General features: G+C 29.7%; 4 protein-coding genes across 7 annotated transcripts; 3 read left to right on the forward strand and 1 right to left on the reverse strand.

The window, feature by feature from the left end:
* Positions 1-5,727: 5,727 nt before the first annotated feature.
* On the reverse strand, positions 5,728-9,420 carry LOC105363428 (pre-rRNA processing protein FTSJ3). The gene is made up of 5 exons (XM_011501109.1): positions 9,109-9,420; positions 8,540-9,003; positions 6,968-8,327; positions 6,410-6,794; positions 5,728-6,146 (listed from the first exon to the last, which is right to left on the reverse strand). Exons 1-5 carry the CDS (start codon positions 9,173-9,175, stop codon positions 5,891-5,893), a joined length of 2,532 nt encoding a protein of 843 aa, XP_011499411.1. The 5' UTR covers positions 9,176-9,420; the 3' UTR covers positions 5,728-5,890.
* Positions 9,421-9,927: 507 nt separating this feature from the next.
* Scm (Polycomb protein Scm) lies at positions 9,928-12,989 on the forward strand. The gene has a single exon (XM_011501110.1). The coding sequence runs from the start codon at positions 10,518-10,520 to the stop codon at positions 12,606-12,608; it is 2,091 nt and encodes a 696-aa protein (XP_011499412.1). The 5' UTR covers positions 9,928-10,517; the 3' UTR covers positions 12,609-12,989.
* Positions 12,990-14,810: 1,821 nt separating this feature from the next.
* On the forward strand, positions 14,811-18,312 carry Bap60 (Brahma-associated protein 60). Of its 4 annotated transcripts, none has more exons than XM_011501113.1 (7): positions 14,811-14,938; positions 15,216-15,383; positions 15,866-16,041; positions 16,326-16,671; positions 16,866-17,063; positions 17,157-17,415; positions 17,657-18,312. In XM_011501113.1, exons 2-7 carry the CDS (start codon positions 15,270-15,272, stop codon positions 18,061-18,063), a joined length of 1,500 nt encoding a protein of 499 aa, XP_011499415.1. In that variant the 5' UTR covers positions 14,811-14,938; positions 15,216-15,269; the 3' UTR covers positions 18,064-18,312. The 4 variants fall into 4 exon arrangements, with proteins under 4 accessions (XP_011499415.1, XP_011499416.1, XP_011499414.1 ...); XM_011501114.1 differs by having other exon boundaries at positions 14,811-14,931; XM_011501112.1 differs by lacking the exon at positions 14,811-14,938 and having other exon boundaries at positions 14,946-15,383.
* Positions 18,313-18,602: 290 nt separating this feature from the next.
* On the forward strand, positions 18,603-20,557 carry Spx (Spliceosomal protein on the X). Its single transcript, XM_011501116.1, has 4 exons — positions 18,603-18,681; positions 18,994-19,077; positions 19,169-19,443; positions 19,620-20,557. Exons 1-4 carry the CDS (start codon positions 18,648-18,650, stop codon positions 20,370-20,372), a joined length of 1,146 nt encoding a protein of 381 aa, XP_011499418.1. The 5' UTR covers positions 18,603-18,647; the 3' UTR covers positions 20,373-20,557.
* Positions 20,558-26,048: the final 5,491 nt, after the last annotated feature.

Consider the following 26,048-nt stretch of genomic DNA (forward strand, 5'->3'; position numbering starts at 1 on the left):
CGAATTGATATTAAAAATGTATATAAAAAAAACATATGCATTACTTCAATATTAAAATAATTTAATTTAAAAATTAATGTCTCATATAATCCACAAATTGGATTATCATTTCAATCGGAGCTCCTAACACATTAAAATTATCCAGTATGTAAAGAACATTCGATTATGGGCCTAAGCAATAGTACTGTATTCCATAAATTTTTTTTTTTTATAAAGAGACAGAAATCTGTCGAAGAAGTCTGCAAAGAAGTCCTTCAACTTATAGCTTCTTGCTACCAATGCGTGCGCAAGGCCTTTCGCACATTTCGCAAATCGAAAGGTGAGGAGGAAGCAAGGTCGTACCTGACGCAAGCTGTATCGCCAGCATCCTTCCCTAAGGACTTGGATTTTCTTGAGTTTCAGTTCTACCCTTAACTTATCGATTCTACCTTATATCACAAAAGTTGCTGATTTTCTTTTTACTTTCTTAATGCAGGTGGATTATTTGATTACTTAATTTTATATTCATTTAATACCTATTACAAGATTATTATACTTCGATTATTCACAAATGATTGCTTTTATAACGTACATTATTGGTATATTCCTGATTTGGCTCCAATTATTATACGTCTCGTTTGTTCACTTAATTATGTATTATTATAGACTTTGCGTTTTATTAATGAATATGTGGTAGTGACGTTTGTCACGCATGTACCTACACTTGTACCAAGTATAAGGCAAAGCATGTAATTAATGAAGCATGTTGTATTTTAAATTAATTAAATGTACATAAAGAGTTATGTACTAAAGAGTAAGATAAAAGAATATTTGAATGTTAAAAAGATAGTTTTATGCAAACATAAGCGTACTCATATGTTCACCTCTCGTATTTGTCGATAGACAATAAAAATTTGAATATACTTTCTTTATCAGGATTGAAGCCAGATAGAAGTCCGTGACACTGTACACTCACAGTTATTTTCTAAACGTTCGATAAGTGGATTGGCATCGGTGCGATAAGTCACGCGGATCGCCATTCATGATTTCCGGGAATGATCGTCGAAATTCGGCGCATTCCAAGGTCGCTCGGCTAAATCACACGTTAACCCAACACTTGTTGCTCCCGACGCCTGTACGTACACACGAGTATGGGCACGCGCGCGCGCCCGCGCACACAAAAGCCAAGTAGCGTACGAACATTTAAATTTCATGTATATTAGTCGTGCACTTTGACTTTTAGTAGCTTTTTAGTAAATTCGGTATTTATTCTAAGGTCAAAATCATGAAGGTATAACTAATATAGTAGTCACTTTCATATTTTAGCGGCCTTCCATTTTATTAATAAATTAGACAACGTGTCACTTATAAGCCGATAATCAGAATCGGAAGCAAAATTCAAAATGGTCCTTCAATTTTAAAAGCACTTTATTTTGTGCTTGTATACATATTTAATAATGCAAATTAATGGGTACAAATTGGTAATTTTGTTCTTTATGAAATTCTTCTCGTTTGTGTCTTTGTGTCTTCTCTTAAAACCAGTTGTTAAGTGAGTATGAATTATTATTATTCAACCAGAATTTACAAATTTATAGTATATAGTAATAACTTTCAGTGTACAATGGTAATGCAAAAAAAGGTATTTCTTAATCACTTAATTGATAGTTAATTTAATGAATAGGGTAAGTAATTATTTCGTTAATTTAATTTTGCTTAAAATGTATGAAACAACTTTGTTGGTTAAAACAATGAAAATCATAAAAGATTTGAGCGAAAAAAAATTAAGTATGAAGTATAAGGAATAATGAATTTTATAGAATTTTGCATTACGATTCAACGTGGAATTACAAGAAGAGTTTCTAAGAAGATGCTGACAAAGAAAATCACCGTGACTGTGAATATAGCAAGTTAAGTACATTGCGTTTATGGCAATAGGGTTTATTAGTGACTAACACAGCTCATTATGTCGTGGGGGCTGATACTCGTACCAACAGGCAACCTTCGTTAAACTTGACCTCGTTTTATTTCAAGCGCCTCTTCGTTTCGTTCTCGCGCGCAGTGTTCACCATTGTCTATATAGGAGATGAAAGGAAATGAAGTAGGAAGAAAGTGAGATAAATATTTCTGCCAACGATACTTTGGACAATGATACTTATCCCAGTATTATCTTTAATGTTTAATGTATTAGCTCTAAGTGAAAAATTTTCATTTACTGCAATTTTGTACTTCGTCCTGCACTATTTCTTCAAATTACACTTCTTACGAATAGAGCAACGTTCGAAATGAAAAATAAATGATCGGGCCATAAAAGTTATTATTACTGTGATTTTCTCTCCTCTGTACATAAAATTTCCAATGATACGAACCATTTTTTATTAAATTTATGTCTGCTAAATAATATAAATCGTCATCCTCAATATTATTAGTATTAAGTAATTTGCCATTAAAATTATTTTATATTTGTGAGTTTCTAGCCTTCAGCCCGATTATTCAAGGTAAAATTATTTTTTCGTTAATTTAGAATCAATTTTGAATATTGTCGAATGAACATATTTATGAAGTATGCTCACTTTTTATAAGAAAAAAAGTATAAACTACTTCATGTGAAAATATTATGTTGTATTAATTATATATTGTAAAAAACAATTTAACTGAAATTGACATGTCTAAATGTTAACTTTTTATGTTTCAATAATTTTGCATTTTTTTCAGAATAGCGCACGATTGCATTGATTTTACTCAACTTTTTCTGCCAGTGCTGACACTAGTTTTATTATTATTATTATTATTTTTAATCGAATATTTCTATGTATTAATTAAATATATTTTCACAGATCTTTAACCGTGGAAAATGTAATAAAATAAGTTATCAGAATGTACATTGTCATACATTATATTTATTAAGTTTATACGAGTAAAGTTAAATTAAGGAATTAATAAAAATATATAATAACGTGAAATTACCTTTTAAACATTTAATATAAAATTTAAAAAATTATTTTCATCTATTGGAACAATAAATCAATGCGAGTATCAAACTATTTATTTAGAAAAGTACGTATGTGTTACTTTTATTGGTAGTATTTTTATACGAGTTTGATGTAATAAATATGAATAGTTTTTGATAATATGGAGATCGGTAACGTTGATATTAAACGAAAAATGGCTGAAAATATTTTTCTGGAACTTTCGTCCTCTTAGATAATGCTAAGAATACCTTTTCCTGATAAGAAAGCACGTGCAGCCATTTAAATTCAGGATTAATGAAAAATGTATTAGTAAAATCTATGTTATCGTCATTATTTACGCATTATTTTATGTCCAAGTGTACAATTTAAATAAATACAAAGTAAATAAAAAAAAAAAAAAATGAATGAAAGAATAAGAAAAACAGGAGATTACTCTATAAAGTATTATCAGTCATACCAAACTTTTTATAAAGTTACACTTGGCCACCTGCAGAGCAAGTGCCGCACTCTTTTGAGACCATCGAGCGAGCATTTTGATGCAACTGCGTAGAGTCGGGACGCTGCGGTCGATGTCAAGGCCAAGGTCGAGCCATTGAGGCACTCATTCACTATGAAGCATTTTCTCTTTCAATTTTTTTTCATTGTATACACCCATACGACTACGAGTAACACACACAAGCGCACACAAATCCATATATGATCTCTATTTTTGAACAGCAACCGCTGGATAATAAAGAGCATTCAATTTTCTTGGCACACTTTTGGAGATTCTACCTAGAATGTTGGACTTTAGACCGACAACCTTCGTAGATAAATTGACGCTTTTGTTCTGGTCATTTATCACAATCATTGCAATAATATCGCGGTCATAATGATCACGAGATAATGAAAAATGGGATCTTTTACCATCTCTTACGCTATACTTAAAATAGTAAACAATATCAAAAGAATTTCAAAAGGTTTAATTAAGCTAATTAAAATATTGTGAAATCTTTTACTCCTTGAAATAAATAAAAATCTTTTGTCGAATATATCGAATTTATCATTTAATTTACATTGTCGATATTAAACTTACAATTATTATTGAATTATTTTTCTTATTCATAAATACCAAATAAATAATATTTTCCAAAATTTACAATATTCATTAACGATATAAATATTTTCTATATTTGTGAAAATAACTATTAAAAAATTATATATATATATATATATATATATATATATTTTCTAAATTGAAATAAGATAACATAAAATGTATTTGTATTACTTATTGTTTTCGCGATATTGGTTAAACCATATTTTTTATAAAAATTGACATATCAATAGTGAAAATATTTGAATTCCAAATTTATTAGAACAAAGAAGCTTAATTCTTAAGTAATATAAATAAAATTTAAGTACTGAACAGTATTAATGGCATGTGACGTAATTAATAATTGAATAAATGTTTTCTTCTATTATAAACTTATTTCCCATACTTTTAAGTCAATAATTCACTGTTTTCTCTTTAAAAAATAAAAAAATACTTTTTTATTGCCATATGGATCGAATACAGAATAGCGAAACCATTTATGCTAAATTAAAATTTCGATATATTATAAATTGTAGGAGTATTGTATTATCCATTCAAATAATATAATCAAATTTTAAAAAACGTATTTAATTGATAAATTCATCAACAGCACACGAGCGAGATGTGTACATCTCATTCGAACTGATCTATATAAAAATATTGATAACAATTTTGGTCTATGTGCATGCTACGAAACATAAATATTTTATTATTAAAAGTAAAATTTTTTCAAACACATTTTTATTTAAACAAGTTAATCCGTTAGGGAAAACATATTTTTGTTTTATAATTGAAACAAATTGTAAAATAGATATTCACAGATATTCAAATTCTAATCAAATAAAAAATATAACAATAAATTTATATTAATTAATTAGAGATTAACAGAACATAAAAATAGAATCACAAATTTTTGTCTACACATTTAAAGATATTTGTACATATTTACGTTTACTATTTAGTTCTATGTTTGACAATTTATTATTACGATTTATCATTTTTTGTTATAATAAATTCAGGATTTTCTTAAATTTACATTATGTAAAACTTAATTAATAATAAAGAAAATACCATATAAAAATTAAAATCATTTCTTTAAAGTTTTTTTGACAAAAATTGGACAGTTTCATACAATTAATAAGTATTTTTTTTTTTTAAAAACATTTTGTTTTTTGAACAGTCACATAAGTACCTTATGGTAAATAATAATAAAAATATCTTTTTCTTTATTATAATACAGTATAAATTTGATATAAAAACTATAAAAAGGAAAGCTTAAAAATTCGACATTTAAACAGAAAATATTTCATTTATTTAATGATTTAATGATTTTTAAATTACTTTTTAATAATACAACTACTAAGATTAAGAGTCTATTATTAGTAACAACTTCGACAGTATTAAAGCCTACTTATAGAAATTAACTCAATGATAGCTTTAAGTTCTTCGTTATTTTAACCTATCAGTATTAAAATCATCTGTGAATGGGGTATTTCTTGAATTTTTAAATTATTTATTTAATATAAAAAATTTGTTAAATGTAATAGTTTATCTATATAATTTTTATATATATATTGATATTTCAAGTTCAATCAATTAATCTAATTTTGATAATCTAAAGCTGTGTTCAAATATTGTATAATTCGTAATTATACATAGAGTAAGTAGTATATACTATTTTTTGAATTTTCAAAAAAAATTCATCAACTCAATTAATAAATTAGTGTTATGAGAAACTGGTCCCATCACTGATAACGATTCTGTATTAATAATGTCATCAATTAAATATCGTTGAATCAATTATTTACATACTTATTTTATGTAAAACAATAAAATTATAGAAATATGTTGCTAAATAAACGGTAAATTATTTCTTCCTCTTTCCGTTTCTTTCTGTTCGTGATTTTCCTTTTGAGGGCTTGCTACTTTTAGTTTTCTTCCCACGACCTTTCGTCTTCTCCTTTGCTTTTCGTGCACGCATGTCCTTCTTCATTCTAGGATCAACGACTTTGTATCGTCCTTTGACATTCGAGGGCCTAACCACTCGTTTCTGAGCCATGTATTTCTTTGTTACAACATAAGTCACGTCCTTTTTCGGTTCTTTAACTGCATTTCTATATAAACTGTAAACAAATTCATCATAGTCGTTAATGTATTAAACATTTTGTTTTAGAATTGAAATAATTTTATGTATTTTTATCCAATTTAGTTTTTTTACATTTCAAATGAATATCAATTTAATTGGTTATGTTGATTATATTGGAGTATGTTTTATCAAAGTGAATCCCAAATCAATTATACATTATATATAAATATTTGCTTGTATTTTAAATTATTGTATTAGAATAATTATTATTTTCTTTTTAATTACAATTACTACACTTACGATTTTATTTGTTTTGCCTTTTCTCTCTCACTAATTTCAGTATTATCCATTACATTCTCAACTTTCTTCTTTGCTTTTTCTATTTTACGCAATGCTCGTTTCTTTTTCCGTGCCTTTGCTTCCATAACTTTTTTAATCGGTTTTGCTGTTATATCTTGTAAACGCTTTTTGTAATCACTTACAAGTTCTTTTGGTACTGGTGTTTCTTTTTTCATATGTTTTGATTCATCTTCGACAAACCAATCGGGCAAATTTTCGTCATTGAATGCAAATCGATTCCAACCTGCATCCGTTATCTCTCTACGAGATTTTTTACTTTGAACTAATAATGATCCCAAGGCAAGACCTTCGGTCGTTAATTTTCTTTTTTCTTTCTTCTTCTTCGCTGAATTATCGATTTTAGTATAGAAAACATAAAATACAAGTTATAATATTTAATATTTTTATTCTAGCATATAAAATTTTCTACAAGATACTTTAAAAACAAAATTATCTAATAAACGCGAATAATTATTATTTAACTCATGCTTTTCTCAAGATAAAAAATTCATTACTTACGTTTATCTTTTAATATAACATTAACTTTGTTTTTTTTCGTCTTATTATTAGACTCTGTTACAGATGCCATCACATCTTCTGTATTATAGTCTGAGTTGTAGTCAGAATCATTATTATCATCTTTATAATCGCTAATGTCATCTTTATTCATTTTATTATCTTCAGAATCGTCATTATCATTTTGTCCCAAAATTTTACCACCCATTTTCTTATAAACTTCGATCATTTTGTCTATTTCGATATCATCATGCCTTTCATTTTCTAAATTTTTAAATACATCTCTATCGAACCACAATTTTGCCTTGGTCAATTTTTTTGATTCTTTATCTCGATAATCTAAATCTGTTAATAAAGGATTTTCGTTTTCTACAAACTTCACCTTCTTCGGAATGGGTGCAATAATTTTTTCTTCCTCTTCAGATTCACTCAAGTCTAATCCTGACTTGTAACTTGAACTATCATCTTCAGAAAATTCTAATTCACTCTCATCATCTTTATAATATAAACCTTTACTATCTAAATGACCGGTGCCTTTTTCATATTTTACTATTTTCGGAGTTTGAACATCATCGGAATCATTGTCACTTTCAGCAAGCAGATCTGGGCATTGATTTTCAATTTTTTTTAAATGATCGATCGTTTCAATTTGCTTTAGACTAAACATATCGTCACATTCCATAATTGGTCCTTGATCACCTTTAATAACCATTTTCAAATTAATCTTTTTAGCTAATTTATTTTTTTCTTTGTTAATTTTTTTTCTTTTTCTTTTCAACTCCTTTGCTTTTTCTTCTTTCAATTTTTGAATATCTTTAATAATTTGTTCATCTTCCATGTCTTCCTCTTCTTCTAATGTCTTTGGTTTTTCCTCTACATTTTCCTCTTCCAAATCATGCTTTTCTTTGTTATCAGTTTCCTCTTTATGAAATTCATCTTTTAAAACTTTCCACCATTGTAAAAGTAAACGTAACTCTCTTCTGCCCAATACTTTAATGTCTTTACAACATTCGATAACCTCATTGGTAGTTTTCTTATGATTCAGTATATTTTCATCATCTATAACAATTTCTGATATATTTTGCAAAGCGTCTATACCACTTACATTGGCGATGAAATCCTTAACAGACAGCTTGTGATATAATGTGTAGTCATTTTCCGGATAACCCAGTGGCTTAGCCTTTTTTTGTTTTTCAGGATTAAATATATTTAATTTATTTTGTGGTTCCAAATCAACTTCTGCAAATACATGTTTTGGATCTAAAAGTTTTGAATCGAGTTTATCGGGCGCAAAATAATGCTGACAAACTACAAAAATTTCAGCAGATTCATTACGCGACGCCTGAGGCTTAGTCGCATGTACCTGAAATACATTTCCACAAATAACTATGTAATATTGGACATATTTAGTTACATTATTTTTTTAACAATACAATAAGCAAAGTACATACTGTGAAAAATGATATTTTCGATAAATATAAATAAAATATAGTCACATTGAAATTCACAGAATGATAACATATTAATAATTAACAATTTATCTAGACGCGTATTGTTTAAAATGGTTAAATATACCTTTTTGAATAACTGCTTGAAAACCCAAAGTAAAGGGTTGTAATCTTTTGACCTGAAGACTTTGGTTATGAAGCAACCTCCTCGTCTCAAGAATTTAGTTGCTAATTTTAAAGCCGAAAGGGTCAAAACTGACTGTTGATACGCATCGATCAACCAATTTTTACCAACATTAGGCGAACCATCATTAAGAACTAAATCCGCTTTCCATGTTTTTAACTCACGACTTAGATCAGTACAACACTTGTCCGTTGTAATGTCACCAATAATACTTAGACATCCTGGAATTGGCTTGATTGGGAACAAATCAACGCCAATTATTATAGAGGATACTGGCATGTTTTCGTGCGCCACTTGCATCCATCCTCCAGGAGCTGCACACAAGTCTATGCATACTCTTGATGTTTGAAGAAATCGAAATTTTCGCTCTAACTGAATTAACTTAAAAGCAGCTCTCGATCTGTAACCTGATATTCGCATCCCACACAAGACAAATATTCTTAATTAATCCAAAAACAATAGCGAAATAAAATATTACACATAGAGTAAATGAATAGAAATCAATTCCTTACCCGTCTCCTTAGCTAAATAATAATACCTATCCCGCCGCTGCTTTCCAATTTTAGACTTTTTTCCCATTGTTGATTTTTTTCTTTGCTATTTCACTCTTGAAAATGTATTATAAAGGACATGGATTTAAACGGCAAATTCTCTTACCATACAAGCACGTGTAAGGCGAAACATCAAATTGACATGGTTAGGTTATACGACGCCATCTGCTAGTTGGTTCCTGGTATCCAGATAATTTCAAGGCAAATAATCCTAACAGAATTCTTCATTTCATGGTTGCCACTTGCCGCTTGGCATCTGCCACTTGCCAGTTACGTCTGTGCTTGTGCTAGTTTCTACTGACAATTCCCTCCATTTTTTATTTTCAAACTAAAGATCTCTAGGCATTGGAGACATTCAAACTGTTTATTTTAATAGTACGTATAAAGAAAAATAGTTAATGAAGATAAGGAAGCGTTATTTGTTATTAAAAGATTCATTTTTGTACTAATTAATTGTATTTTCTTATTCACCAGAGCGGCGTTAAAGAAAGAAAAATTCAGTTTGGAATCGATCGCCATGACACCGTCTTTCACCAATATCAAAATAATTATCGAATTTTCCCAGACTAGAAAGATACGTACTACTTCTCGTTAATAAAGACACAATTAACAATCACTCAAAGTCGAAGTTATCAAATGCAAAGTAAGAAGTGTGGATTTATAAAATGTGGAAATCTATCATTTCCTTTTAAAAATACGATTTGATTCGTTGTTTGAAATTCCGATATCCGTCATCCAATCATAAGTCGTTAATAGTTGCGGCTAATTTAAGCTTTATCAAGTGATCGAGACGGTGGCAAAAAATTTTGAACATTCTTAAAGATTAATTTTTACTTACTATACAAAGTATCGTTGAGATTTATGAATATCATTATTAATTTATTTCTTCAAATTGATAAGCTTTTACCTACTCTGTTTAAACGTACTATACTCGCAGGCATATTGGGGTATTGACGAATATACCCGAAATTCAAGGCCAAGGTTTGGTTAGGCAATATTTTTCCACTTTTTTTGTCTGTAGTGTTGGCGACACTATATCAAGCAAAATCCAAAATGGCGTGAATCGCTAATATTCGTATTCGCCGCAATAATTTGTTTATATTCAGAAAATATGCGATAATACGCAGTCATACGTGTGCAAGTAACCTGTAAAAATTAAGAAAATTATGTCGTAGGCATTATTAGTTCATTCCATACGGTGTCTTAGTAATCAGTGCTAAGGTTTCAGATTTTACAGTTGTCAAATACATCGCTTATCCAAAATTATTTGATGAAGTATTTTGTCATACGGTGATAGGGATGTCGTGGCTATGCAATATTTTTCAACCATAGTACTAATTTGAAAAAAGTAGTTTATAATCAGTAAAAAAATGTCATCAACACAAACTGAAGTGCGAGGTCGTGGACGGCCTCCAAAATTAAGAACTGCTTGCACCTGGTGTGGTGAAACAAAGTTACCTCTAAAATATGTTTTACCTACTCAACATGGGAAGAAGGAATTTTGTTGTGAAACTTGCTTGGCAGAGTTTCGTAAAGCTTATGTTCGAGGGGCTTGTGTACAGTGCGATAATGTTATACGAGGAACGCCAGTTAGACTAGAGCAAAGGAACGAACCTCCTAAAGATTTTTGTTCTTCGGTATGCTTGAATAAACATCAGAAGAAAGATATACAAGAAGAAACCAAAAAAACCAACGAAGAACAGCCATTGTTAGCGACATCACCAGTGCCAAATTCAAATAAACAGTTAAATATTAATAATTCAGCCTCTACATCAACGGGAACATTTCAATATGAAACCTACCAAACCTTCGATTGGAATTTATATTTAAAAGAGTCAAACAGTACAGCCGCACCTATCGAATGTTTCAAGCAACACGACGAACCTCCTACAAACGAGTTTCAAATTGGAATGAAGCTTGAAGCATTGGATCCTCGTAATGTAACCTCAACTTGTATCGCCACTGTAGTAGGAATCCATGGTCCAAGACTTAGATTAAGATTAGATGGCTCGGATAATAAAAATGATTTTTGGCGATTGGTGGATAGCAATGAAATTCATCCAATTGGGCACTGTGAAAAATCCGGCGGCATGTTACAGCCTCCACTTGGTTTTCGCATGAATGCTTCCAGTTGGCCAATGTTTTTATTAAAGACTTTGAATGGAGCTGAAATGGCTCCTGCCAAAGTGTTTAAACACGAACCGGAAACACCGCATTGCAACATGTTTGAAGTTGGACAAAAATTAGAAGCCATAGATAAAAAAAATCCGCAATTAATATGTACTGCAACTGTCGGTGCTGTTAAAGATGATATGATCCATATAACATTTGATGGATGGAAAGGTGCATTCGATTATTGGTGTCGTTTCGATTCCAGAGATATTTTTCCAGCTGGATGGTGTTCAAAAAGTGGCCATCCACTTCAGCCACCAAGGCAAAAGTCAACTGGACCTAATCGTTTTAAATCAAGGACAAGTAATGTACTTCCAGTTATGGCTGTATCTGGAAGTGGAACTGGAAGAGAGCCAGCTGTAGCTTTAGTAAGTCCAGCTGGTTCAAGTGCACCGCCACAACCAGCAACAGAGCCTGATACAAGTACAACTAGTAATAAAACAGTATCTATTGAAAATATTAATTTTTATGTTAATCATAATTGTTCATGTGGTCCATATTTTGATCCAAGAAAAGTAAAGGCATTGCCAGCTCAGTTTAACGGCCATACCCAGTCTGTTATTAAAGATATCTTTCAAGCATTCTTAATGGCAGCGATAAGTCCAAGACAAATATTGAGTTTATTTAAGCGTGGAGAGGGTGAAAGTATTACTTTAACAATTGAAAGTAAACCAACTACTGTTGTATTACCTGTATTTATGGAAGAAGAGGACTTATATGTGTATATGAAACGACAGTTAGAAGATTTGTGTGCGTGTGAACATATGCTGTCAAAAAGAAAAGAAATCTGTAAAAAGTGTCCAGCTGTGCAACAGAATCACATAAAAAAGGAGGAGTTAACCAATGGTACAACAGAGAAAAGAAGATGGTCGAGTGAAAATCAAGAGAATCCAACAACTACACAGCAATCTCAATTGAAAAAGGAATCAAAATCGCCTGTAATTCAACATCCGGTTGTAGAAGCTCCACCAGTGAAGCAGCCAAGAAAATCTGTTCCTGAATTTGAAGCAGCCACATCTACTACACAAAATGAAAATCCAATACAACGAGTACAATCGGTTGAGCCTGCCGAATGGACTATCGAAGATGTGATACAATATATTGCTATGACGGATCCAGCATTAGAGCAGCACGCTGATCTTTTTCGAAAACATGAAATTGATGGAAAGGCGCTGCTGCTTTTGAATTCTGATATGATGATGAAGTATATGGGATTGAAGCTTGGACCAGCACTGAAGATTTGTAATTTGGTTAATCGTATTAAGGGTAGACGGCATTTATTACTGTGATCATCTCATTCGCACATAAAATTGTAAATCTACCGAGACCTGCATATTTTTGTGCAACGTACCATATTTTGTTTATCTTATCAATTTTATTATATGTACATTAAAGGAAAATGTACAGTAAAAATCATATCAGAACTGAATTTTCCAATACTTAACAATCTATTATTATTACAGTGTAGTAATATTATTATTACAACGTAATAAATATAGTGCACTCCTTTAAGTTGATTTTTTTCATGCAATTAATGTAAAATTATATAAGATATTAAAGTTTTTGAAGCATGGAAGTGAACTAGTCACTTATATCTACTTTGAGCAGTGTGGTTTTTTTAAATGTACAACATGGGGACTACATTAAGAAAAGCTGAATAATTCAGAATTAAAAAAATGTTGATAAAATTTTAAAATCTAATTAAAAGAATATTGTACATTATAAACCGATTATCAATATTTTGTTTTAATAATTTTTGCACTATTAACAAGATTCAATTTAAATTATTTACTAAAAAAAAAAAAAAAAATGTGTTAGTGTATAAATAAAAAAAAACAAAAAACAAAAAACAAAAAACAAAAAAAAGACTAGAAAATATTAAAGTAAATTAAAAATTCAATGTCTGAATGATTTTACTGTGTATAAATCTTACATAAAGCAAATACAGTAGTAGAAGTTATTGAATCAGTTTAACTTCTTTCAGGGCTAAATATTATAAAGGCAATTTACGATTGTATATAATTCATGATTGTGTAAAATTCAATCATTTTCTTGTTCATTAAAATCTTGTTTTGAAGATTAATAAAAATGAACCTTTTTTACAAATATATTAGTTAATTACGAAAGAACTCATGTTTTCTTTTGTTTTTGTTTTTTAAGGTGAAGGTATAAATGAAAATGAATGTATTATTTTAAAGCAAATGCTTTGAAGATTTACCAAAAATAATTTTTTATATGCATTTTATTCAAACTAAATTAAAAAAAAAAAAAAAATTTAATTTAATACATTGTTCAGTTGTACTCCAAAGAAATAATTTTGACTTTGATAAACACATTTACTGTGAAAAAGGCTTTTAAAGCCTCAAAAATTATATTATTTGGACTGAAGTGTAAATTAGAATATTTACTACCATTTTATGTAGCGTTTATTTTTATGTCATTAACATAATTTATTATCTTCAAAAAGTGTAAAAGTGATCACAACCTTCACACGTATTCTACACATTTAATTCTTATCAGTAAAAATGTAAACTGTGATTTCTAAAATTGTAAGGCGAATCGGAGGTAATGACTGGGAAAGAAATCTGTAATTATTGTATAATGAAGTGGTATGTGCGTATCAGTGATAGAATTAATCATTTGCCTAGTTATCACAAAAAAAAAAAAAATAGTGTTAAACATACATTATTTTTTCCGATACAATTAAGTTAGATTTAAGAAACTCTGTCTATTTACTTTGACCAATATACATGGAATGTCATATTCTATAAAATAGTTGTGAAACTACTTCCTTTTAATTCTGTCTATCACAAATAGAGATGAAATAAAAATTCTACTTACCAATTTAATCAAATAGATAATATGAAATCAATGGTAATAAAAATTATTTATAAGATACTAATAATTTGCAAGTTATATATAATACAATCAAATTCAATAAACTTTATGATTTAATGTTTTTATTTCTTAGAAGCATTTATTATAAATTACAACATAAGAACTTTATTTCTCTTTTCAAACAATTTTTAGAACGTTATTACAATTTTCTTAGGAAAAATATTTTCACATTTTTATACAAAAAATTAACATTATGTATATGTTCGTTAATTGTTCTATAAATTATTATTCATAACTTTAATCAACTTGACTACTTCACTTTGCATTCATTATTATTTACTCGAATTTTTTTATTTTTTTTATCTATTTTCATAAAATGCTCTATAACTTTATTAGTAATTGTTTAATTTATTCATTTGTTCAATCCATAGTTTTGTGATAAAACATTTTACTTAACTTCATAATAATTTAATTTTTTTCTTTTTAATGATCATTTATATTGCATAGTATATTTGTGACAAATAATATGTCCTTTAGCTAATCGAGAGAGCCCGGAAGACAAATATTTTAAATAAATATTAATAAAATGAAGAGGCATATATAATAAAACAAAATGAAAGCCAAAGCGAAGCTGTTTGGCGCTTCGGCTTCGGCCTGCCTTCAGTCGTCAGTGTAAGAAGGATAAAGACAGCAGTTCGGCCATTTCGCTTAAAAGCGAGTGACTCGCTCGGAATCGTATGAGCGCGATATTCTACAAATAAAAATTCATTGTTGGTAATTGGTATGCCTGTTTTTTTTTTGGTATAATTAATCGGAAGGAACGTCCGCTAAGCGTTACAGACTGCAGGTTACTTTCGATTCTTCCCGACTCTTTATTGTCCTTCGCATTACTATTGCTTCTTAAAATAAAGTGTGGTTATAAAAACACTTTTACATTGATAAAATTATATTCAACGTCGTGTTGTTGAATTTATAACCTCAAATTGGGCGGTACAGGAAACCAGTTCGAAAAAGCCCGTCAGTGTTTTCTACAGTTATTATTTTACACATATTTTCAGATGATTGAGTAAGTGGAGCTGCATCTTTGGCGATAAGCTTTATATCCAGCAAAAATGGCACAAAGGTTTCCTGTGCCCAATACAGCCAGCAATGGCCCTCCACCGCAACGGTATCCGCCACCAGCGGTGCCGCCAAACTTAAGACAGTATTCTAGTCCTAATTTTCAAGTGAGTATCTTAGCAGAAATGTTAAGAAGAGAGGGGCACAATTGTAAATACTTGCACCCTACTCTACTGTACTGTTATTCGGGTAGATACCAAACACTTATAATTTGCTGTATCTTTATTAATTTTGATCAATTGTTGTTTGTGTCGTTGAAACGCAATGACTGGTTTAAGCAATCTATCCTGTCTACCGTACACTCCTATATTATCGCAATGGCAACTAATTATCTGTTTCTCTTTTGTTCTAATGCAAAATTTGTATTTGTATTTGCAATGAAAGCATAATGTCAAGTTAGTCTTTTAGATTTTTTAAATTATTTTAAAGCTATTGCTTTTACTCACCATAATGCGTTGGGAAAGAATTAACGAAAGGAGAGAGTATAATTTGGAGATAAAATTTTTAATATTCTTTCACGATTATATTATTAATGTAAATGCTTCATTCATCACTTATTCTGTAAAGTTAATGGCGTTATACTATTTAGATGCAACAGAGGTCAGGTTTCACACCTCCACCGCAGATGGGAACTGGTGGACCCGGACCAGGAGGGATATTAAGACCTAATCAACCGTATTCGAATATGAGGCAAGGACCTATGTCGACGCCTCCCGGTGGAAAACGAAGCACAGACCAGCGTTTACCCATGTCACAACAAAAATCGTAAGAGCATCGTCGATAATTATGTTTGTCATTCATTTACATTTTTATTTTTTTCAACATTAGACTGCATATTTTCTATTATTGCGCACTGTAATTGCGAAAGCTTTGTGCCTAATGGTAAAATAAAGTTCGTTTTATGTTAATAATTTAATCTTTAATTTCTTTAATTTTATGAATTACGGAACAACGGTAGAGTAAACTCATCATGGCCAACATCACAACCAAAATTCTTCAAAATTTCTTTTGATTTTTGAATTCCGTTATTTTCGTAAAAACTTATCTAGGTATTTTTGGAACAGTGACTTTTCACATTCCACATCTAAGAAGAAGAAAAAATTAGCCGACAAAATTCTGCCCCAGAAAGTGCGTGACTTGGTACCGGAGTCTCAAGCTTATATGGATTTACTTGCATTTGAGAGAAAATTAGACGCCACAATTATGCGAAAACGTTTAGATATACAAGAGGCTTTAAAACGTCCTATGAAGCAAAAGCGCAAGTTAAGGATTTTTATTTCCAATACCTTTTATCCACCTAAAGAAGCTACTGAGAATGAAGAAGGTTCGGTAGCATCGTGGGAACTCAGAGTAGAAGGAAGACTTTTAGATGATACTAAAAATGATCCCAATAAGGTAAGAAATACATTAAGAGGCAATAATGGTATTATATTGTATTATGCATACGACTGGGAGGAAGAAATTTACTTTCTCTTTACACAAGTTGTCTAAATTTTGTAATAAATATTTTTAAACTATTTCAAATGTTTTTAAATTTCTTTGTAAATTTTTGTAATGTAAATGTAAATTTTTCTTTATTCTTAATCTAGGTAAAAAGGAAATTTTCATCATTTTTTAAAAGTTTAGTGATAGAATTGGATAAAGATTTATATGGACCAGATAATCATTTAGTTGAGTGGCATCGTACACTGACAACACAAGAGACTGATGGTTTTCAAGTAAAAAGACCTGGCGATAAAAATGTCAGATGTACCATTCTCTTACTACTTGATTATCAACCTTTACAGGTATTGGGAGTAAAGTTTTAATCTAAAAATCATCTTTTACATAATAGGTTAGTACAATTTTCTTTTCTTTCTTTCTTTCTTTTTTTTTTTCAGTTTAAACTCGATCCTCGATTAGCTCGTTTATTGGGAGTTCATACGCAAACTCGGCCGGTCATTATTTCAGCTCTTTGGCAATATATAAAAACACATAAGCTTCAAGATAGCCATGAACGAGAGTACATTAATTGCGATAAATATTTGGAGCAAATTTTTGCATGTCCAAGAATGAAATTCGCCGAAATTCCTCAACGCTTAAATCCCCTTCTCCATCCACCAGATCCAATTGTTATTAATCATGTTATTAGTGTAGAAGGTTGGTTATTTTAGTTATAACATTATGCAAAAAAAAACTTTTTACTTAATATTTCAAATAAAATTAGTTTTTTTTTTACGATACCTTATGCTTATATCTTTATTTTATACGATAATTACTCAGTTATATATTTTATTTTTTTATTTGTAATTATGAAAATGCGATGTCATTCTAAAATAATTATTAAACGTCATAATAAACCAATATTAGCTTTATTAGAATTGATGTTTTTCGTTTTTAGGTACAGAAACAAAGCAAACAGCCTGTTATGATATTGATGTAGAAGTCGATGATACATTGAAAACACAAATGAATAATTTTTTGTTATCAACGGCTAGTCAACAAGAGATTCAAAGTCTCGATAATAAAATTCACGAAACAGTGGAAACTATAAATCAATTGAAAACCAATCGAGAATTTTTCCTCAGTTTTGCAAAAGATCCGCAACAATTTATTAATAAGTGGATAATATCGCAAACGAGAGATCTGAAAACTATGACTGACGTTGTGGGTAATCCAGAAGAAGAACGCAGAGCCGAGTTTTATTATCAGCCTTGGGCTCAAGAAGCAGTCTGTCGATACTTTTATACTAAAGTTCAACAGAAGCGAGCAGAGCTCGAACAAGCACTTGGAATAAGGAATTCTTAAAATATATAAAATAAATCTTTAGCTTTAGTTATACATAATATGTTCTCTTTATAAAGCTTAAGGATCAATTCTACCTTGGCAATTGTCTGTGTCAGACAAATAATTTTGTATGTATTTTAAAGTCGTAGTGTATGAACGCGTGATTGAATGGATTCTGTGTAAATTAAATTAATTTTGATTCATTGAATTGTAAATCGTCAATATCTTGTATGATTGTCACAGTTTCCTCTAATATAAGCCTATAAGAAATAAAATATACATTCTTGTGCTATATTGTTTTGTTAAATTCCTTAAATTACTAACTAATATTTTTTTTTATAAAAGTACAAATTTCAGAATACTAATATATATTTTAAAAGTAGCGCATTTATGAGATTTTATTACAGAGTTAATCCTGTTATAATGCTAATATTTGTAAATAAATTTGGGACGATAACATCCACATTATTAATTAAAATTAAAAAAGAAAAAAAACGAACCATCTAAAAATATTTTCAGTAAATTTCTACTTCGATATATTTTTTTTTTATATCAGTTGTAGAGTTGCTATATTCAGTTTGGTCCGGTTTCACATTTATTGAAAAATGGCGGCTGGTCCGATAGCGGAACGTAATCAAGGTAATTACATATATTTATTACTTTTATTCAAATTATTTGAATCGGAATACGTCTAATTTATTTATCTTTTTATACGTGATTAATATCTTATTTGTTTAATTAAAATTTTCATAGAAATCGTAAATTTTGTTCTATAACCTATAATGCGTTTGAAAAAATTAACGAAAAAAATACTTAAAAAACATAATATTAATTTATAAAAAATAAAAGTGATTTTAATTTTAATTAAGAAATTAATATATTTTGTTGCATATATGTTTTTCTGTTAAGAATGAGTATGTTAACCTATAACCATTTTGTTTCTTGTTTTAGATGCAACAATTTATGTCGGAGGCTTGGATGATAAAGTTTCTGAATCCCTTTTATGGGAATTATTTGTACAATCAGGGCCAGTTGGTAATATCGTTTATTTTTTAATCTAGTTAAATTGTATTCAAATAGGAAAGTTCTAACATTTCAATAAACACTTTTAATTAAATGCTTCTAGTTAATGTACATATGCCAAAGGATAGAGTAACGCAAATGCATCAAGGCTACGGATTTGTCGAATTTATGGGAGAAGAAGATGCAGATTATGCAATAAAAATAATGAATATGATTAAATTATATGGAAAGCCCATACGTGTAAATAAAGCTAGTGCACATCAAAAGAATCTTGATGTTGGTGCTAACATTTTTATTGGCAATCTTGATCCAGAAGTTGATGAGAAACTATTGTACGATACATTCAGTGCATTTGGAGTCATTCTTCAAACACCAAAGGTAAATTAGTTTATTAGGCTTTATATTTGAAGATAAAAAAAAAAATAAATAAAATGTATTTAGCAATTTCCATGACTCGAATACTTTTGACTTTTAATATAATTACGTAAATTAATATTTGCATCGTTTTTCTATATTTGTACAATAATGTGCTAAATTATAAATACGCATTACAGATCATGCGAGATCCGGACACTGGAAATTCCAAGGGTTTTGCCTTCATAAATTTTGCTTCCTTCGACGCAAGTGACGCTAGTATAGAAGCCATGAATGGGCAGTACCTCTGCAATCGACCCATTTCAGTGTCTTACGCCTTCAAGCGTGATGCAAAGGGCGAGCGTCACGGGAGCGCTGCGGAGCGTCTTCTCGCAGCCCAAAATCCTCTCAGTCAGGCGGACAGACCTCACCAGCTGTTCGCGGATGCCCCTCCGCTCATCCCCACGTCGATGCCCAACGTCGGCATGAGTCAGCCTCATCCGCAGCACCACATGATGCATGGCATGGTAATGCCGCCTCCGCCACCGCCGACTGCCCCCATGCCACCAATCGGTCATCCGCCACCCCCACCGGTTCCACCTCCACCTACGGGATTCCCTGCCAATATTCCACCACCACCACTGCCGCCAATGCCCAATATGCCTGCACATCCGCCATTACCACCGGGCATGCCACCTCCGCTCCCGCCTATGCCAAGTCAACAAGGACAGCAGCAGAGGATGATGCCGCCTCCGCATTGGAGCGTTGGAACGCAGCAGGGACAGTTCCCGCCACCCCCACCCCCCACAAGTACTGGACCACCCCAGTTTGGACAATTTCAGCCACCGCTACCGAGGGGACCGCCCGGCTGGAGGCATCCACACCCACCTCCTCCTTTCCCCCCAAGAGGTCCGCCACCACCACCACCACCTCACGACGGTACCCAGTTCTAGCGAGCTCTGGAAGCTTTTTCTGTGTATTGTGCAAGTGTCGAAGACAAACTCAATTTCATACATATTTGTATTTATATATCATGGACTATGTAACAACAACAGTACCTTCTATGATTTTAATTTAAATGTACAATGGTTATTATCATTGATATACTTTTTCCTTTTACTTAAAACATGAATTAAGAATATTATGTACAGGTTGCGAAATATTAATGGTTAATGAATTTTCTAAAGAATATCTTTTCTAAACAAATTTTAATATAAACTTGATAAATTTTATATAAAAAATTTTTATTTTCGTAATAATAATTCAGTTAGTGCATACAATTGCAAATCTATATATTACTTACTATAAAGTACTTTTTATACTTTAATATACAGCTTAACGACTTAATTCGATTATAGTTTAAGAATTCATTATTTCAATAATAATGGCAAATGGAATCCAAAATATTCCTTTTCCTTATACAATTTCATTCATTTAATATTCATATATTAATACTGATATTTTAAAATTATTATGAATTAGACATTAGAACAAAAAATTTAAACATAAAATTCATTTCCTTCTTAGCTAATATAATAATTGTGGTTTTAAGTCATTTAATATTTTTTTTCTGAATAAGAATAACAACGGATAAGAACATGTATATTTTAATAATACTTGAACTTTATGTAAAGGTAATTAATAACTGAAGACTCGATAATATTAAAACTAATTAAATAATACAATTTGACTTCAAATAAATTGTTCAATCATTTTTATTTTTTATTTTAATTTTTATTAATATTTATTTTAATCATGTTTTATTTTCCAACATGCAAAATTTTTTATCAATTTTTCACAAATATGTATGCTTATAATTTGTAACAATGAATTAAATATTTTATTTAAACATTTTATATCAATAAGAGAGATAGTTTCTTAAGTGCTTTGTGGATTTCCGAATTACAGCTAATTGATTTTATTATTAATTTTAAAACGTATAATAATATTCAAATATCAATTGTTAAATTATATTTAACAATATATTTAATGAGCTGTAAATACAAATAATGATATTTATATTTAAAGTAAGATTATTAATTGTTTATGCAAGTAGTAATTTTCACACACGAATCTGAAACTTATGACATTAGTGAAGTTAAATGTCATTATGGAAACGACATCAAAGGGTATAGATTTAGAATTAAAACGTATAGTAAAAAAGATATAAAATATAAAATTAAAACGTATAGTAAAAAAAGAACAAATATAAATTTTTTTGAGAATTTTGTTTATGAAATTGCAGGATTACAATCATTTTTTTAAATATTGTAACAGAAGGATATTTCGCGATGCCAGAAGACAGTTGAAGTTGGATCGCATGAAATCTTTATCCCATAAACAATATCGATTGTACAATCAAAAATCAAATTTTTGGTTTTTAAGCAAAAATTGGCTTGAACTTAAAAATGTATTTTTAATAAAAAATTGAAAATAGAAAACTAAAAAATAAATTCATCAAATAAATATTAGGATTGTGTAAAATTTAATATAACATTAGAAATATAAGACATTACATTAATTTAATTGATTTATTAAATTAAATTTCAAGAAATTTCCATCGACATTAATAAATAAAGTTTTGAAAAATATTTGTTTTAAGGATTTTTTTATACATATGGATATACATATATCATTAAAAAAAAAATGTATTTTACTTTTAAAATTTAAAGACATCGTTTATTTAATGGTAACGGTAAACCAATTTGCTTTCGTTTTTTATTGACAATTGTCACACGTATGTATTTCGATTCTTGGCATATATGTGGAGATTTGAATTCTACTTTATTCCTACTTATTTTTATGAAATTTATAGTCACTCGAATGTGTAATTATTACTAGAATAATTATGCTGTTTAACGCTGCTTTGAAAAGTCATTTTAGAAAATGATAGTGCGTGTGTTTATGCTTTTGACCTGAAAAATCAATATTTGTAACCTTGTTAATTCAACCATTTCAGTCAATTTCAGTCGAATTGCTTTTAACATTTAATAAGAGACTTTAAAATATCATTAATTTAAAAAATGGCAAAAAATCCTAAAAAAAATTCCAATTTTTTTTTTTTTTAAACACAATTTATGCCGAATACGCATATTATAATTTTATTTTGCCGTTACAATTATTGCATAAAAATTAGCGAGCTGCTGGTGGTGAAATAGATTGATCGCTTCTTCAATAGTCTTGCCTATACTCCATTTTATCATATCGAGAAAACAATAGGACAGATGTGTATTTTTTGTACACTAAGATTAGAAAATTTAAAATCATTAAATTTTTATATTTGAGAATTAAAAATGGAGTCGGAGACGATAAAATAATAGACTTAACGAACTCGTGTCTACAATATTATTCAACTATATTTTTGATCCAATGACAACTTAATTTTGAACTAAAATTATACAGGTTAATTTTCTCTCTATTTCGTACTATCGTACTATAACTAAATATTATACATAATTATACTATTATTATTATAAAAAAAAAACTTAACGACAAAGTTGGACGAAAGCTTAAAAATTAAAAATTTCATATAATCAAATAAAAGAACTTTCTTCCGGTAATGTCATAAATTTTCCGGTTTACAAAATATTAATCTCAAGTATAGTAAAGAAGATGTAAATGAGAAAAACTATGATTATTAATTCTTTTGGAACTTGACCAAAACGTTTCATTTTTTGCTAAAAAGCTTGACAAAATACAAGGACATAAAATTTCATGAAATTGTATGTAGTTGCGCGGATATAAAAATAATATAACGTAATTTTAACAATAATAATAAATTTCATCATCGAAGCGTTATATTGGAATATACGAATTATTATGTATATATAAATATTTTTCTTTTTTAATCAAAGAAAATTATTAGTGAAAAAATTAATACTACAGTAAATACCAAGTACTAACCGCATAAAATATATGAAAATTATAATCTATACGAATATGTAGTTTCAACTAATTTGTAATAATTTTCCTTTTATAATAAGATTATGTATTAAATTCAGTTTTAAGAAGATTAAGTTTTTAAATGATTACATTGCTTTCGCGAATTCAACTTTATAAACAGGTTTATATACGCATATCTTAATGACTATAAGAACTTAATATTTGAAAATTAAGCTGTAGACCTTACATAAATAACGGTTTCAATTCACAAAAATGTATATTCATTAGTAATTATTGTTCATCGAATATTCACTACGGAAACTATATTACAAATAGTAACGAAAGAAAAAATTAATAAATTTCAATTGGAAATTTTTTATATAACATGCTGCATTAACATTATTATTATTGAAGTATAAGGGATTTACAGTCCCGACTAATTATTATATGAAAAAAAAAAAGAAAGAAAAAATGGAGTAGTGCTCATTTTCTATAAAACATATTGAAATATTTTTAAGCATTCCTTCTATTTCAATTTAATTCGAATTCCTTACGATCGCAATATTAATATTTTAAAATGACTTTGGTATTTTCGACAAAAGACTCATTCTATTATGTTATTTAGGATTTGATATTAATCTAACATTAATTAAGTGTATACTTATGCGATGATTAAAGAACAACCTTTGCGAATGAAAAATGTTTATGTCCACGTAGGATTATAAATATTTTCCAATGACTGTAAATTCTTACGATCGATTATTTTCATTTGCATAATAAATAATTTTCCTCATTCCTTCTCTATGCTATCACTCCATTATTCACATTTTCCTATTAGAAACATCGAGAGAAATGTTTACGTAAGGCTAAATTGAAATCGAACGAGCTCAATAGTCGTCAAAGCATCATGAATTCGGCTAAAGTTCATTCGAACGTAGCATACGAACGTAATCCTCGTCTTTACCATCAAACAACTCGATTTAATCCCATTCGAATGCAATGGAACACGATCGTCTATCCTTATGGTCCCGTAAAAAAAAAAAATAAGTCAATTCTCTAATTGATCCCTCAGCTTCGTGTAGTCGCTCCTCCGAGTTTGTTGGGGTCGGCATAGATTACAAGGTCGGGGCTCGGTAATCGCTAGGAGTCGATCTCAATTCACGGGGGACGGAACTTCGTCACGTTAAAGCCGGTCAGTGGAAATATCGATTGGCCACTCGGTGGCGCGTATCCGTGCCAAAGGCAAAATTGCATATCGATTGTTTCCCCGCGCGAGTCTCGCGTGTCTTGCCACTACGACAACGACTCGGGCGAGTCGCGGAGACGACGAAGCGGTGTTTCAGCCCCAGGACGTTCTTTTCCTTTCTGACTTTCTACGACGCAGACGTAGTTTCTCGTCTCACGCGCCTATCATTCGTGGTGGCGCGGGATGGAATAACGATTTTACCGGACGTCTATCGTCTGGCAAGACCTGCACTTATGTGAGTAACAACTGTTGGTTCATTTTCATATGTTGCACGCAGATGTGGGAATTATTCTACTTTAAAGTTGTTACTTGAGATTATCGAGTCAGCGGTTGCCGCGTTTTAAGCTTCGATTATACGAACGCTTTATTTTTGGAGTGATATCAAAAGCAACAATTTGAAGCTAAGGCGATAAATTAAAAAAAAAAAAAGCAGTTTGTCGCGTTACCTAAGATGCCCATATCTATGAAAATCGTGGCAAGGGTGTTGTTATTTCGAATGTAATTTAAAATGTGACGAAAACGCTAAAGGAGCAAAAAAAAATTTATTGGAGTTTACGAGTAAGAAGTTGTGTGCAGTGGTACTTGAGTCAATTAAAATTCTAAATCTCAAATTGATTATGGAAAACTTGTTAGTATTGAATAGTACGGTATGTGTGCTCACACGATATCATCGAATGACGATTGCAGTCTATTTTCTGCTTTGTTAAAACAAATATTGATCGTGTACATGAATTAATAAATTTGTACGTCCTATCCTTAACGTCACATGGCAATCACGAGGAAATTCTATTAATATTTGTTGTTGTTGTTGTTGTTGTTGTTGTTGTTGTTGTTTTTTTTCATCGATTTTTTTCTCTATTTGTGAATATTTATACTATCAAAGGTTACGTAAGGTACTATAACATTCAATTTTAATTTACTGCGAAATCAAATAAACTGAGTTTTAAAAGATATATCAGTATAGTTACTAATAAATTACAATAATTAAAAAATATAATTGCAAGCCTATAGGTACTATATTAACATAACAAAGTCATCTATTATTGGTTAAAAGTAATTTCTACAAAATTACTACTTAAAGACCATCTTAATTATTTCATTATTATTATCATTATATTTAATATAAATGTGATAAATAAAAGAAAACATTGGAAATTCACGATTGTAAATGATAAATGAGATAACATTATATTTATTTCATTTACACAAGGGTTATCTAAATTATACCTTGTACAATATTTTATGACTAAGCAAATGAATTCAGTAAATATTTATCAAAATAACGTAGTTGGAAAATTAATTATAAATAAGTGGGATAAAACGTTATTATATAAATTTTTATTTACATTTAGTAAATAATATCATAAGAAAATTATTAAATTAAATTTTATAAATTAATTATTTGACCGATTCGCTTTTTAACGTTAATTAATTATAATAATAAGGTATATAAAATTTAAAAAATATTTGGATAAAGTTGACAAAAAGTAAAGTCTATATT

The sequence above is a fragment of the Ceratosolen solmsi genome, unplaced genomic scaffold (genome assembly GCF_000503995.2).
Source record: "Ceratosolen solmsi marchali unplaced genomic scaffold, CerSol_1.0 scaffold57, whole genome shotgun sequence".
NCBI classification, from domain to species: Eukaryota; Metazoa; Arthropoda; class Insecta; order Hymenoptera; family Agaonidae; genus Ceratosolen; species Ceratosolen solmsi.